Source organism: Perca fluviatilis, chromosome 24, assembly GCF_010015445.1.
Source record: "Perca fluviatilis chromosome 24, GENO_Pfluv_1.0, whole genome shotgun sequence".
Taxonomy (NCBI): Eukaryota; Metazoa; Chordata; class Actinopteri; order Perciformes; family Percidae; genus Perca; species Perca fluviatilis.
The window spans coordinates 15,371,833-15,388,317 of record NC_053135.1 but is presented as its reverse complement, the minus strand read 5'-3'; the positions used below and the strand labels follow the sequence as shown (position 1 = coordinate 15,388,317).

The 16,485-nt window shown below is 39.2% G+C and overlaps 1 protein-coding gene across 1 annotated transcript in view; it reads right to left on the bottom strand.

The window, feature by feature from the left end:
- Positions 1–15,468: 15,468 nt before the first annotated feature.
- The window catches only part of LOC120553993 (GATA zinc finger domain-containing protein 14-like), a 38,610-nt gene continuing 37,593 nt past the window's right edge, over positions 15,469–16,485 (bottom strand). Inside the window, exons 6-7 of the mRNA XM_039792542.1 lie at positions 16,098–16,183; positions 15,469–15,943 (exon numbers count right to left, since the gene is read on the bottom strand). Coding sequence (XP_039648476.1) covers positions 16,123–16,183 — 61 coding nt within the window. The 3' untranslated portion in view covers positions 15,469–15,943; positions 16,098–16,122. The remainder of the gene's footprint in view (positions 15,944–16,097; positions 16,184–16,485) is intronic.

Below are 16,485 nucleotides of genomic sequence, written 5' to 3'. Positions count from 1 at the left end.
CTAGCTGATAGCTTTGCTTCACATAGCCTTTGTCTGATCGTAACAGTACTCACAGGTAACTTTAAGTCTTCTTTGATTTTCCTGGAGCTGATCATTGGTTGAGCCTTTGCCATTTTGGCTATTGTTCGATCAATTTGAATGGTAGTTGACCGTTTTTTCCCATGTCGTTCAGGCTTTGGATGCCATTTCAAGGCATTTGAAATCATTTTGGTTGAGTAGCCTATAATTTTCTGCACTTCTTTGTACGTTTCCCCTCTCCAATCAACTTTTTAATCAAAGTCCGCTGTTCCGCAGAGCAATGTCTGGAACAACCCATTTTGCTGAGTATTTCAGTGTGAAATGCACTATAACCAGCATGCACAACATTTGCTTTCTTCCTTCCTGAATATGGGCCATAATTGACACCTGTTTCTTCACAGAATCAATCACCTCACTAATTGAACACAACATGCCCCTTTCAATTACAGATTCAATTACACAAAATGAGCAGTATGCATGTCATGACTGTTGGGTCTGTTGGTTTTCTATGACTCTACAACACTTACTAGTAAATCATTTGCCATGTAGAAATATCACTTCTATCAAAGAAATTGATTTATGAGGTTAGTGATGTTGGACTGCTATTATTGTGAACACTGTACTTACCCAAAATGAAAACATTTAAGATGAAATGTTATATATTCCCCCTTTCTATCTGCTTTCAATGTTTTAAACGTTCTCCTTCTGTAACAGTCCACATCTATCATTCATCTTTCTATTGGAACAGAAGAAAGGCTAGTGATAGCTTAGTGATGAACTAAACTAAATCTCAACATATAGAATTCCAGCAGTCAATTTGCCAATTTTGTCTCAGTATAGGCCTATAATGGCACACTCCCTTCTTGTTCATCTTATTTGACAGTCAATATTAGTATTAATATTGGAACAGAAATTGGAACAGTGTAGGCTATTGACGTCACTCATAGGTGAAACATTTTTCAGAAAAGTTGTTATACCATAAGAACAAAATCAAATATCCAGGTACAGAATTTCAGCTGTCAATCTGTCAGTTTCTTTGATCATTATCATGGCATTCTCCCTTCTTTTGACCTGCTGAATTCCACCTATGTGAATGTTAAAAGTAGTTTGACCAGTGTGACAGTCAGTAAGGACGAAATAATAAATATAGATAATAAATACAGATTTGTAGTGTCGGGGTAATGGTGCAGGAAGAAATGCAAGAAAAAAAGAATAGCATTTTTACCTTTTGACTTATCAGACCAGTGAAAGTAAAAAATAATATTTATATGGACACATCTAAAGAAACATAAAAGTTGTATTTCCTCATATTCTTGTATGTATTATTCTTGAAATTTAATGACATCAATATGATACTATATGAAATCACTATATTTAATATTTATTAAATATTTGATTGTTATAATATCATATTGTGACTGTTAAAGCTGGTATGGGTCTGGCTCCTAGCTACATAACAGAGATATTGTCCCCATATGAGCCAGTTCGCAGCCTTAGATCCTCGGGCAGGGCTCCTTTAGCTGTTCCAAAGTCAAGGCTTAAATCTAAGGATGACCGTGCTTTTTCCATCAGGGCCCCTAGAATTTGGAACGACCTGCCCGAGGAGATAAGGTTCGCAGGATTGGTGGACTTTTTTAAATTACTTCTTAAAACTCATTTTCATAGAGTTCCTTTTATGTGATGTCTCTTTTTGCTCTCCTTTTATTCCCTTTTTATTTTCTCATTTTATTGTTACTTTTGATCAGTATCTGTTATTGCTATTGATCTCTATTCCATACTGTGTATGCTTTTTTGTCTCATTACCTTGTTTTGTGCTTTTTGGCCCCACTGTTTAGCTGTTATTTTACTGACCTCTTTTGCCTTGCTTGTCTGTCAAAGCAAATTGTAAACTTTGTTTTTAAAGGTGCTATATAAAAGATATGTTTTTTTCCTCCTCATTCCATTTTATATTTAACAATAGCAGCACATAGGGTAAAGACAAACTGTTGCTGCTTATACAGGGTTTCTGCGAGTTCACCAAGTTGGATGTAAGACTTTTTAAACACCTTGATAATACCACACAAAAAATCCTACTTTTTCATGATTATATTGGCCAAAGTATGAAATAATATTTGAAGACCAGTAAGGGCAATATGGCCTGATTTATGTTGTTATTAGCCTATATCACATATGTTGAGTACTCATCAGCAGTAGGCTTTATATAAACCATTCTTAATGATATAAGTAATTAAATTAACACAACCTGGACTTGGATAAGTGGCAAAAATGGATGGATGGAATAACCAATGTGAAATGATAAAGTTATTCAATTTTCAAGTCTGAAGCTGCTTAAATTGGTACTTGCCCATAATGAGTCAATCAGCTTATCTACTGTAGCTAGCTGTATCAACAGCGTTTGCTCCAGGTCTGATGATGCTGACTGAAACTTCACAAAAAAGGATTAAACGGCTTCCTGAACGCATAATTCACTATCGCAACAATCCCACTTTTAGTTTATAAGTAAGGGACATCTCCTGATAGAATTTCATATAGACTTAAAAATGTACTTACCCAAAAGATTTAAGATGAAATGTTATATATTCCCCCTTTCTATCTGCTTTCAATGTTTTAAACTTTTTCAATGTCTTTTAATTCAGTCCAGTTTACATCTGTGGTATTGCCAAAATGTTCACCTTCTGTGACACTCTGCATCTATTAGGGCCTTTATATTGGAACAGAAGAATGGCTAATGATGTGACTGACAGTCAGAAATGTTGTGACCCCGTAGCAATAAACAAAACCAAATCACAGGGTACAGCAACACGTGTTGGGTACAGAATTTCAGCAATGTGTCAGTTTCTTGGCTCAGTATAGGCCTATAATGGCACACTCCCTTCTTGTGTCCTGTGAAACCGGTTGCTGGTGCCTTCCACCTATGTGAATGTTGAAAGAGGTTTGACCAGTGTGACAGTAAGTTATGACAAACAAATAAATATAGATTTCCGACGAAATCATAGGTAACATGATGGCGGCGGGTGCCGCTGGTGGAGGGTCAGCTTGCCCCCGTACAAAACCTGCAATCTACAAAACGGACAATGGGAAGGTGATAGTGGAAGATGAACTGTTAAACTTTATCATGGTTAAAATGAATACACTCAGTCATGATGAAATTGTTTTGTTGGCAACAAACAACTATTCATCTGAGTGGATTGAAGAATCCAAGCGGCTTTGTTTGATATATGCCCGGATACTAGAGTTGAGCCGGATGCTCGGCTGAAACGAGTATCCGGTACGGATAAAGCACTTTTGCCGAGTATGAGTATTATACGAGTAATACGAGTCAATATCTGTGCTCGGATTGAATAAAAATCCTCATTGGGTAGCTGACTGTGTCTGCGTTCTGTGATAGGCTAGTAGTCACAGCGCCCCTCCCCTACACACATACAGATTTATTGTGTTGCTGTGTGTCCCGCTCTGCTCACTCACACACTGAACACTGAGAAGAGAACAGATCGCTCTCTCTGTTTTTTACTTCGGTTTGTAGTACTTAGTTATTAAACAGTAGAGTTCTGGTAAACGTGGGTTTGTTCAGACGTGGTGCTTGGTGCTTTTTTTTTTTCCTTCACGCACTGAGTGTCTGACACTTTCTTGCTGTATTTCATAAAAAAATTAAAGGAAGTAGTGGTATAAAACTATAGGCTATTACAAATTAATTAGCTACGCACACTCTCTCTCCCTCTCTTTGCCGGTCATCGGAGTTTTTTTTTTTTTTTAAACCGTCTGCTGGCTGTAACCAGTTTTTTTGACTTCACGCACTAAGTGTCTTAAACTTTCTTTCTGTATTTTATAAAAAAAAAATAAAAGTAGTTGTGGTATAAATAATATTACAAATTAAGCTACACACACAAACACTCTCCCCCCTCCCCCCTCTCTCTCTCTCTCTCTCTCTCTGTCTCTCTCTTACTCACACACACACACACACACACACACACACACCTGGTGTGGAAATAAAAAAAAGAACCAAAAAAAAAATCACACTGATCCTGAAAAAATTAAAAGTTAAAAAAGAAAGTTATGTTGGGTATGAAAACTCTTGTTCATTACATTTTACTTCATAATTGCAAACGCATGTGTTGTATTCATTGTTGCAAAACTTGTTCTGTATATACAGTACAGGCCAAAAGTTTGGACACACCTTCTCATTCAATGGGTTTCTTTATTTTCATGACTATTTACATTGTAGATTCTCACTGAAGGCATCGAAACTATGAATGAACACATTCGGAATTATGTACATAACAAAAAAGTGTGAAATAACTGAAAACATGTCTTATATTTTAGATTCTTCAAAGTAGCCACCCTTTGCTTTTTTTGATAGCGCTGCAAACCCTTGGTGTTCTCTCAATGAGCTTCATGAGGTAGTCACCTGAAATGGTTTTCACTTCACAGGTGTGTTTTGTAATTAGTGGAATTCTTTCCCTTATTAATAAAAAAGCAAAGGGTGGCTACTTTATTTACTTCTATTCTTTTTCTCCGGTGAGTGTTTTACACGTGTTCGTCAGTTGTGTTACTAGCAGACATAGCGTGATAGATGTGTTTTACTGAGTCAAGCACGCGAAGTTAGCTCTATTTTTCAATTTTTTTGCCGTTAATTCAGTTGTTTAATGCATTGTGTGAAAATGTATTGATATGTGTACTGTGTAAGTTAATCGGAGTTGAACGTGAGTTTAATGATTTGAAGTGCTATTTCATGCTATGTTGAAGCTATGTTACTACGTGGTATGCTACTGCTTGAGTTTCATGTTATAATATCATATTGTGACTGTTAAAGCTGGTATGGGTCTGGCTCCTAGCTACATAACAGAGATATTGTCCCCATATGAGCCAGTTCGCAGCCTTAGATCCTCGGGCAGGGCTCGAGGAGTTGAACGTGAGTTTAATGATTTGAAGTGCTATTTCATGCTATGTTGAAGCTATGTTACTACGTGGTATGCTACTGCTTGAGTTTCATGTGTGTAGTGAAAATAAGAATGTAAGTTACTACAATTCATGAATAAGAAATTCCCAGATCTGGTAGTTATTGAGAAAGTAATTGAATATTGCCCTGCAGGTTTTTTTTTTTTTTAATGCATGATTTGAGAGAGAGAGAGGGAGAGAGAGGGAGTTCCATTGGATGGTTCGCCATTGGACACACGAGGCAGAGGAGCAGAGGGCGTGGATGATCATCTTGCCTGCAAAAACGACTGCTTCTGCTCACCATTTCTTTTTTGCATCGTACAGATAAGCGCGAGATCTCACCACACTTTAAAAAAAACATACTACCCGGGTAGATGGACTTTGGTTTATTATTTTGGGGTTATTTCATCAGAGCTCTGAGGTCATTTTATTTTTCTGTTTTTTTCTAAGAGAACTACTGATTTCCACAACTAAAAGGACATTACAAAAGAAAAGAGAAACAAGGTCATACTGTTGGATAATTGATGTTTAATAAATGCCGGCTATATGTTCTGAGTAAACTATTTTGGTATCTTCTCCTCTTTTGAAAAGTTCCTTAGAAAGGCAGCACTTCACTCTACATTATAAGTGCCCCTTACATCTTATAATGTGTGTGGGCTGCGTGTTGGCCACAGTGAAACTGATAAATCACGTGAGGTATATTGTCATCTTATTGTATCTGCATATTCTATATGATTTGTATTTAAGCTTTGGGTAACAAAGGAACCCAGATGAACTTTAGCCTACATTCGTTGGACACTTTTCTGAACATCTGGGATGCATTATCAATGGCCTTCGGAGATAGAGCCACTTGGTTTGAAGCCATTGACCAGTTACCAATCCCACCCCAATCTATGGAATATAGATGTGGTCCACACACAAAGAACTTTAGAGTGACCATCAGAAAATCGGGAAAACAGGTCGCTCTCCGAGCTCTGCAGGGCTTGTACATGATGCTGATTTCTTCGATGTAAATAAACCTTTATAATCAAGAAACAGTGTCAACGGATTCCTTTCCACACAGCAACGCAGCATCGCTACAAAATACACCACACACGCCGTATTGTGGACAAATTGATGGACAGATGTGACATTTTGTGTGTCCAGGAGACTTTCCTGACTTAAAGATGCAGTAGGTAAGTCTTATAAAACTAACTTTCTGTCATATTTGCTGAAACTGACCCTATGTTCCAGCAGAACTACATGAATTATGTAAAAAAAAAAAAAAAAGACAGCTCCTCTGGCACCTCCTACAGTCTGTAGTGCCATTGGCAAAATTCCACCGCTACCGGTTGATTTTCTCCAATCAGGGCCACAGGGGTGGTCTATCTGCCTGTCAATAACTGCTCAGGCACACGCATATAGAGCGTTCTCCCCTCCCCCCTCCCCGCGCACGAGCTGCAGAAAAGTTTTCCAAAACTCCGTGAATAATGGAGTGGCTTTTCAGAGGTGGCGTGGCTGCAGGATTTTAACGATCTGAAGAACGATGCAGATGTAGCCACATTTCCTACCAACAGGTAACATAATTACCATTAGTGAGTTATCTTTCACTTGGTTATTAGTAGTCAAAAGTCCACAAAGCTACGTTGGTGAGGATGATGGTAACGTTAGCACAGTGGTCGGTCTGATGTGATGCTGAAATGGCTAACGGTAGCCTGCTAGTTGGCATCGTTTTACTGTTGGTGAGTAAAGTTAACGTTGTGTTAGTGTTTTAGTTATTGAAAATGTTGTCTGTCTGACATGCCGGCAGTTCTGTCAAACTCCGTTGTGTGGGAGGGGCTTAGGAGACGGTTTGGGCTGCAGCAGAAAGGGAGGAGGGACTGAGAAGTTGTCGATGTTCAAATTTGTTGGCAAAGTCCTGGCTCTTCACAATCTTACCTACCTCAGGTTTAACAAGACCTGGAAGGACTAAATTGTATACATAGGGACTTTCATGTGGCAGGTGAATCAACAACTGACCCAAGTGCTAAAGTTGTCCGGGGGAGAATTCCAGGGGGGGTAGCCACGATATGGAATAAAAAATCTGACCAGTTGGTTAATGTTATAAGATTGGGAGTTGACTGGGCTATTGAGCTTGAGTTGTGTTGTAATGATAAGAGCATAATAATTTTGAATGTCTATACGCCATATGAGTGCATACAAAATGAGGATGAGTACCTCAGCAGATTGGCATTTATCATGTCTTTCATTCGGACAATTCTTCTATCTTCTATGTTGTTGGCGACATGAATGCTGATGTATGTGATGCCAACTCTTTACTAGGTAATCATTTAATGCAGTTTTGTTCAGAGGGTGGATTGATTTTATCTAGTAAGGTACTATTGCCGAATGATAGCTATACTTATATCAGCGAGGCCTGGCACTCTACTTCCTGGCTGGACCACTGCCTTTGTACAGTGGATGCCCATTACTCATCGATATGATGAAGATTGGTTATTTTCCTTACCCATGGTGTTGAACACAGGCAATTTACTAGTGTTGTTGCCTGTGGATAATGGCATTGATGTAGGGAAAATAAATTGGTCAAAATTGTCTAAAAAAGATCTTAATGAATATTTCAGTCATTCTGATGCTTTGTTGGGTAAAATAAAAAGATGCCTTATTGTGTCGGGATATGAACTGTAAGAATGTACAACACTGTAAGGATTTATGTTCCCTGTATGAGGCTATTGTGGAGTCTCTCTGTATCTCAAGCAGGCATCTATTTAAACATAGCACAAATGTGTGCAATGCTAAGCCAGGTTGGAAAGATCATGTAGAAGAGCTCCATGCAGAGGCCCGAAATGCTTTTAAAAAATGGGCTGAGTCAGGCAAACGCAGGCATGGCCCCTTGTTTGAAAATAAGAAATGCACTAATGCTAGATTTAAATATGCACTTTGCTATATTAAAAGAAATGAAAACACTATGAGGTCAGATTCAGTGGCATGGAAGCTGCAAAAAAATGTAATGTTAATGACTTCTGGAAAGAAATAAAAACTATGAATAATTGCAAAACAACTCTCCCATCTAATATAGATTGAGTGGTCCATAATTTCTGTTATGGCAGAAACAGTATTATGAACTGTTAAACTGTGTAAAAAGTAATCTGTTTGTAATGGATAATGTAGAGTTTGATAATGATGTTGTCACGTCTGCTGAAGTCAATGAAGCAATATTGAAGTTGAATTGAATTGAAGAACTCTCTGCTGAGTTCAATGTCACCTCACACAAGACTCTACCTTAAACGGTTCAAATGTTATGAAAGGGGGCATGGCCTGAGTAAGTGGGCGTGGTTATAGTATAGGGGCCGGCTCAGTTTCACATGTAGACCACACACAAGTTTCATTTAAACCGGATGATGTTTGTCATATAAGGCAGATTTCCTGTTGCCAGCGGGGGGGGGGCGCAATGACCAAAAGTCAATATTGGCATGTATATGTCCTCAGTCCTGGACCCGTGTTGATTCTGTGAAATTTCAAGTAGATATGACAATGTACACTGTAGTTACAGCCACTTTCGAATTTTATAAATTTTTTTAATAACTTTTCATCTGTAAGGTGTTGAGATGGTACAGACCAAGTTTGAAGTACGCCGGATGAAATATCTAGGAGGAGTTAGTTAAAGTTGCAGCTTGACTTTACATACATACATAGATAGTTTGCTTACAGTAGCTACTATGAGCTACTGGTCATACCAGCCCAATTGAGGATGTGACAGCAAAACCTCTGAAAGTGCCCATATTATGAAAAACAATTTCTGGGATTTGGGGTGTTATTTTGTGTATCTTGTGCTTCCACACACATACAAACTTGAAAAAAAACAAACATCCATGCTGTTTTGAATGAGAAACGGGTTTCTGAATGTGTCCTGCCCACAGTCTCTGGGTGAGCTGTTCAAAATCTGTACGGCTGTGTACATCACTAGCCGAAACAAGATGGTTAACCGCTAGCATGCTAGCGCTAGCATGCTAGCGCTAGCATGCTACCTAAAACACACACCAAGTTCACCAAAATCTACAAAAGAACTACTTACATGTCCCTGTTCTGCAGGTATTCCACGCAAAGTTGGAAGTGCGCCCTCATGTAGAAGTCTCCCGGCTAATCCTGCATTGTAACTGACCGAAGTTGTTTAAACACCTATAGCTACTGAGCATGTGTGAGTGCCACCAAAGATGGTAAAAAAAAATTTCATGTCTCACTCTGTAGCTAAAACAGAGACCTGAACACAGGGTGAAAAGAGGAGCTGCATCAATGTGCAGTACAACAAAAATATGGTGTTTTTTTAAAATTAAACCATGTACCCTATTCTGGTACAACCTCAAAATACAATTATGAACCTGAAAATGAGAATAATATGTCTGCTTTAATGTATAAAATTGAGCAAGGGTATTTTTTTTTTTTTAAACGTATGACTTCAACTTGTTTAAATGTAAGACAAAGATTGTGATTCATGACCTGTCTGTCTCCAGTCTCTCCTGTGTGGTCCGTCCCTGTCCGTGGGCTCCGGTCGTGCCTCTGATGGAGCGTTTGTCAGAGGAATCCTTATGGGGCTTCAGCCTGCACCTCCTCTGCACAACCAGAAGGGGGCAGTACGACAGCAGCATTCAAAAGCTGCTGGACCGATCATCATAGCCTACGCCAACCACCAGTTACAAGACAAACATATGGTCTGTACTGAGCAGTAGACTGAACTGTGAAGTTTGTCACTATTTCACTCTGCCCTTACTCTGTTTCATGTCTGTACATTTTGAAGTTCAGACAGTGATTATCAGAAGTATTACCCTTTCTGTCTTGTCTAATCTCTGCAGGTGTTACGGTGGCAGAAGCTGCTCCCAGAGCTTTGTATCAGGACGAGAGCTGCAAAGTTGGGTTCTGCTAATAATTTTAGGTTTGTATATTTAAATACTACTTTGATTATTTTAAGTCAACAGAACAGCTAAATACATAAATGATTCAATATTTTCTCACCTCTAGTTTATTTCTGGTAGTACAGAGAAGATTTGAAACAGCATTTAGACCTTCACCAGGGTAAATTGTATGTACAGAAGACAAGATTGATTAGTTAAATACATAAAATATGACAAATTTAAATATATCATAGAATCAAATATTTTATAGCAATACAAGCCAACAGATTAACACTATCAAAGGGCAGCTCCACGAATTTTACAAATGAAATTATTTTTACAGGTCTAGCTGCAAATCAAGTTGCATTGTGGATAAAATAGGCACCTGGTGTTGACAAGAAAGAAAACTGCATGCAATCAATTAAAAAGACCATATGTCTGTTGTGATGTGATGTTTTGACCTTGGGATTTTAACGTGGCCGTTTTCCATGCCAACAGAGACGCTAGTTGTGGTTGCCATGGAGACGAGCCCCACAGAGTTCCTGGAACTGATGCTGGACGACGGAACGACATTCTACTTCCTGCCTCACCTCTTGACTTGTAGCCAGAGTCACCTGCTAGCATGACTGACACACACATACACACACAAACACACACACACACACACACACACACACACACACACACACACACACACACACACACACACATAGTGCGTCTCACTATCTTTTTGGGGACCCGTCATTGACATAATGCATTCCCTAGCCCCTTACCCTAACCTTAACCATCACAACTAAATGCCTAACCTTAATCCTTACCCTCACCCTAACCATAACCTAATTCTATCCGTAATCCTAAAACCAAGCCCTTTAAACTTGTGGGGTCCAGCATTTTGGCCCCACAAAGCTGTCCGGACCCCACAAGTATACTGTATTCCCAGCCTTTGGACCCCACGAATATAGTTAAACAAGAACACACACACACACACACACACACACACACACACACACACACACACACACACACACACACACACACACACACACACACACACACACACTGCTGCAGGCCCTTAGCAGTGGTGTTTGAGGATTATTCAACCATGGAAACACTGAAAACACAATATGTAATCTCTATGCTGTGACTCGCACTTTGTTTGTCCTCAACAGACAATCATGTAGGTTTTAATACTTGACCAACTTTTGAGTATTAAGCAATTAAATTGAACATTTATTCAGTTGCTTGGGTGACGTATGCTCTGTGTTTTTAGATGACTTAGATATAGAGAAATAGTAGTAGATAAAGAAAAGAATGCAATTTGCAGGATACACAGAACAGACTACAGTATATAGAGCAGGTCATGCAAAATAGATATGAATCAAAAATAGTTTTTTTCGGTTTCCCTTCAAGTTCATGTTTGTATATGGATATTGCTTTGTAATTCTGACTGTGTTCTCCATTAATATTGTGATGTGTTGTCATTTTTGTAACATTTTAATGTCTAGCTTCAATGAGAATTAATTTTCTATTTATTACCGTTAGTAGTCCTGAAACTAGTTCTGTAATTCATCAGATAGGCAAGTAAGTTTAAAGCACTTCAGAGCTATGGGATCCATTACCAGATCATTTATATTGCCACAACCGTGTCATGTGAGATTGTTGTCAATAAGCCAGAAAAATGCCCTTGGTTGTCTCTCATGCAGCAAGTACTCACAACTTCCTGCTTCCTTTAACCTATTATTAGGGGTCCAAGCCCGAGGGGGCAAGAGAACCACGTGTTGCAAGGCAACGCGGTTCACGTCTCCAGCGGAGCGTGGAACCCTATTGTTTTCTTTTTTTTTCTACTGGTTCTACTGGTTTTTCTTCTTACTTATTATTATTCTTCTTCTCCGCCTAAAACTCCGACTGCAGCCTAAACCGTACATGGTGGGGGGTTGCCATTTTCAGGACTGGTCCAAAACCCCGCAAGGACCTCAGGCGCAAAAAATGACCCATTTCCACCACTAGGTGGCGCTATAGCAGAAAGAAACGCGTTTGGCCCTATAACTCCCACACCGTACTTCCGACAGTCAAAAACCCTACATCTACGCGTTCACTGGATCCAACTGAATCACGTGATATAGGCCACGCCCATTTCCGCCTATAGTTTTATGCATGAAAAAACGTGATTTATCAAAAACCTACTTTTTCGAACTCTTCCTAGACCGTGCGACCGATCTGCACGAAACTTGGAACCTAGCATCTCCAGCCTGACCTGACTAAAAGTTATGGAAAGAATTTTTATACGATAAAAATTGCGCATATAAACTACACAAACTAATTTGTGTAGCTAACTATGAAAACACTAACCTTGCCATATCTCAGCCAATGTCAATGCTATCAATGCCAAACTTTCGATTATTAATTGCCATGACCCTCTGGAGGTGCCCCATGCTTTTAAGAAAATTGGTCACTAGGCGGCGCTACCAGTACAAAAAGTTTATATCTCATGAACGGCTCATCCGATTCCTACAAAATTTGATGGGTACCATACCGGGCCAATCCTGAGGCCAACCCTAGAGTGGGGTACTGAGGGATCAAAGTGGGCGTGGCCTATGGGACCCAAGGTGACCCAAGTCTAGATATACCACTTACACTAATGTGAACAACTTTAAATTTACAGGGTAGATGGACAATGGGCCATGGATCACACCTACCAAAAATTACACATGTGGACCACTAGGTGGCGCTATAATGTTTTTTTGTCATTAACTCCCACAATACACATCGCACCTTAGAAATTCTTACATCCACGTGTTTCTTGAATCAAGCTGAATTACCTAATATAGGCCACGTCCATTTCCGCGCAAACGTTTTTTCGCAATATCGCGCAATGTGCAAAACCAACTTTTTCCAACTCGTCCTAGGCCGTGCGACTGATCTGCACGAAACCTGGTAGTTAGCATCTCCAGATGGACCTGACAAAAAGTTATGGAAAGAATTTTGCTACGTTAAAGTATGCCAATTTTACAACCGAACAAATTTTCCTACCTACCACACACGTATCATATCATATCTCGGTTAAATTTAAGGTTATCAGCAAATAACTGGAGATCCTTATTCAACATTCCACTACGATGCTCTGTACCAAATTTGGCGAAGATCGGCCTTTAGGGGGCGCTATAAGCAACGTTTATTTGTATCGCCCAATAACTCAATGCATTTAAATTGGAAATTTGCAATTGCAATATCTCTGCCACAGTACAAGCAATCAACACAAAACTTGTGACGCTCGTTCGGCATGCCGCTCTTAGGCACTGTACCAAATTTGGCGAAGCTCGCCCATTAGGGGGCGCTATAGTCAACATATACCAGTTTGGGTCTTTTAATCCCTTCTGAGGTCGAGCATGTTGTATGCAACGCCAAACGGCACTTCTTAATAATAACTTTATAACTTCATAATTTTAAATAGTCAAAGCGTAGGGTCTTTTGGAGCTAAAAGCTAACAGTTGCTGGTGTTTTCTTTGTCTTCCTAGACCTTGTGCATCAAACCTCTTGATATTCACCGTTTGCCCCCCTACGTAATGCTTCAGGTCCCACATTGGCGCAGCTTCCCAGGTCATCGGGGACGACTGGCATCGGAGGCGACTGGCATCGAGGCTTGGGCCCCGTTCATAACTGCTTGCAGTTCTAGTTGAAGTTTCTTCCTCTTAAGATACATCGATACATCTTATGAAGCATCATCTGGTTAATGTCAAACTCATGTAAGTTAGTAAAGAATAGTTTACTAATTTAGTTTCTTGTGGGTTTGAGTTTGAGTGTATGAAGTTGCTGATAGGCAAAGATTCCTTGTGCTGCTGCCTCCGTTGACTGACACATTGATTACAGATCGTTCCGTGTGTGGTTTTGTTAAGTCACCACATTTTCCCCAGAGAAATAAGGTGTGACTTTAAACAAACACTTTTCAGTGTGACCCAGGGAAAAACATGATTAGATAGATCACTGTGGTGTAGTATCTGCTCCTGCTGAAGATTGCAAACTTAAGTAATTCAGCTGTCTCGTTGTTTTTGGCTGCCTTTTCAATCTTATACTTATATACCAGTATTGTAACTTTTGGTTGTTGGAAAGGGCTATATAAAGTAATGTTGAGTGATTGATTGATTGATTGATTGATTGATTGATTGATTGATTTGTAATCTTGTTAACTGTCCTTCTGTAAACTCCATGAGCCATTTGAGACTCTTTAATCACTTAAATTCATCAACTGCAATCAACAATTTAAAAGCTCCAGCAACACTCTGCAGAACCAACCAGAGCCGTTTTAAAATCCTCTCAACCAATGAGGGCTTCAGAACAGTCCACAGAACAAATCACAATTTAAGAGCACAACTCTGAGCCAAACAGAGATTTAAACTTTGATTGATCTCAGCTTGAAGATCTCAGCTGTTTAGATGTTTGGAAGGCCACCATCACCTCAGGATTATATGTTACACAATGAAATACAGAGCGATTTGTATCTGCCAATGTGTATTTGTGTCTGTACGTCTAATTTGTAACACATATTTCATCATTTGTGTTTGTTTGCAGATACAAATTGCTCTGCATTCATTTGTGAATTGTGTTTGCAGATACAAATTGCTCTGCATTCATTTGTGACTTGTGTTTCATTAAGGCATTTTTATGAACGTGAGGGGTCTTGTTAGGAGGACCAGCTAGCTAGGTATGTGTCCCATTCAATACAATGGGAAAATATCGCGGCTAGCCACTTTCGGCATAACTATAGTATATTTACAGTTTGAATTTCATGACGCCACTTATATAACATCTACCCCAAGGTCTTATAAAGCTAACAATTGGTGTCAGATTTCAATTTAATGCATTTTTGTGAAGACTAGGAGTTTCGTTAGCTGCGACTGTCTCTTCAATCCTATGTGTACAGATTGCGGCTAGTTAGCTTCATTTTCGCCGTAATTAGAGTATATTTACAGTTTGAATTTCATCACGCCACTTATATAACCTCTACCCCAAGGTCTTATGAAGCTAACAATGGTGTCAGGTTTCAATTTTATAATTTTTTGTGAATTTCAGAGGAATTCTAAGAGGAGGCTAGCTAGCTCTCATTGATAGAGCTACATCCAGCCACAGGCTCTATTGATGAGACTCGCGGAGCTCTGTCCAGGCTGCGGCGTTTGGTAGTCCATTCACCCAAAAAACTGTGACTTTGCGCGGGTATGGAGTACCGTGGGCTGCCAGCCGTGACGGAGCTCAATCTACCTCACAGCAGCGGCGAGGCAGCAACACAGGCAGCACCGGCCGCTGAACTGCGACACACAGTTGGACAAAATTTGCAATTAGCCATCAATTTTCATAAAACGGCCCATATTTGACCTCTACATAGTTGATTTCAAGCATAAAAAAGTTTCAGAAGTGAATTTTGTAATGGAATAGCAGAGATCTGCGTGACCCAAATTCAGAAGACTACCTGATCTCAGGTCAGTTGTGTAGCCTGTAAATGTTGGGGCGTGACCGTTCTCTTAATAAATCCATTGGCGTGACAAAGGTACAGGTCTTGGGATGCTTACGTCAACTTCCAGCTTTGTTGAAATTCGCCCGTTTTCAGCGGAAGTTTCAAAATATGAGATTTTCATAGTAAAGGGGTGTCAATGGGATTTTGAGCTTCTATGTATGTCCTATTTACCCACCAAACTGTCGTTATTCAACTATGACAAGGTAAAATCGGCAATCCACATACTTCTTATGATTTGGGGAAACTGATGCGTTGTGCTCAAACTGTCGACAAATCAAAAAAAATGGACTCTTTCCAAATATGTTACATTACGTGCAAGTACATTAGCTTCAAATAAGCAAAACTACAAAGAGCCACATGAAAGTGCAGCTTCAAGAAATCTATAATTCTTTTTAATCTTTTTTTTTTATGTTTATCCAAGGAGTAGTCGGAAGAGAATTTTGGGCCATCCTGATGTCAATAGGGAGCTCATTCCACCACTTATGAGCCAGGACAGCAAACATTCGGGATTTTGTATGTATCCATCCACATGCAGCTTCTATGGAGCAACTGTAACCCTTTGAATGTTTGTCACAGTGACAGTGTAGGCTGTTCCATTCAGAAGCTGTTCTCTGAAAAACTTAATGGAGAGAAGACAGAATAAACATCAGAAGATCCACCTCATTCACTTCATCCCACCCTTTATCTTGTGTGTATGCATTATCGTTGATATGTCATTGTTAGTTGAAGAGCCTTCACAAAAATGGTTATTTTACACAATCTGATTAACATACCTGTTTAACATCTTCAATGATGGTTTCATTGCTGACCTCTCCAATAGAAGTAATTTTCATCTGTAGATGTACCAGTGATTCCAAGCCTGTATAAAAAACAAACATTACATGTGTAAATTGATTAAAAAAACTCTGGGATTTGTGTATGTCAATGTAAAGTAATGTCAATGTAAAATAATTCCTATGTATGTGAGTTGTTGGGGCAATTGTGTCCTTAAACATACCATTGTTGCATGCATACTCATATATTTTAACCAAGCTATACAAATGCATTTCAATTGTTATTGTTCAAATGTTATGGCTCTTAACACTGCCTGAAAAGTGGGATTTTTTTTACCCCAGACATTTTTCTAAAAGGTATTAACTTAATTTTAAGAAAATCTCTTAA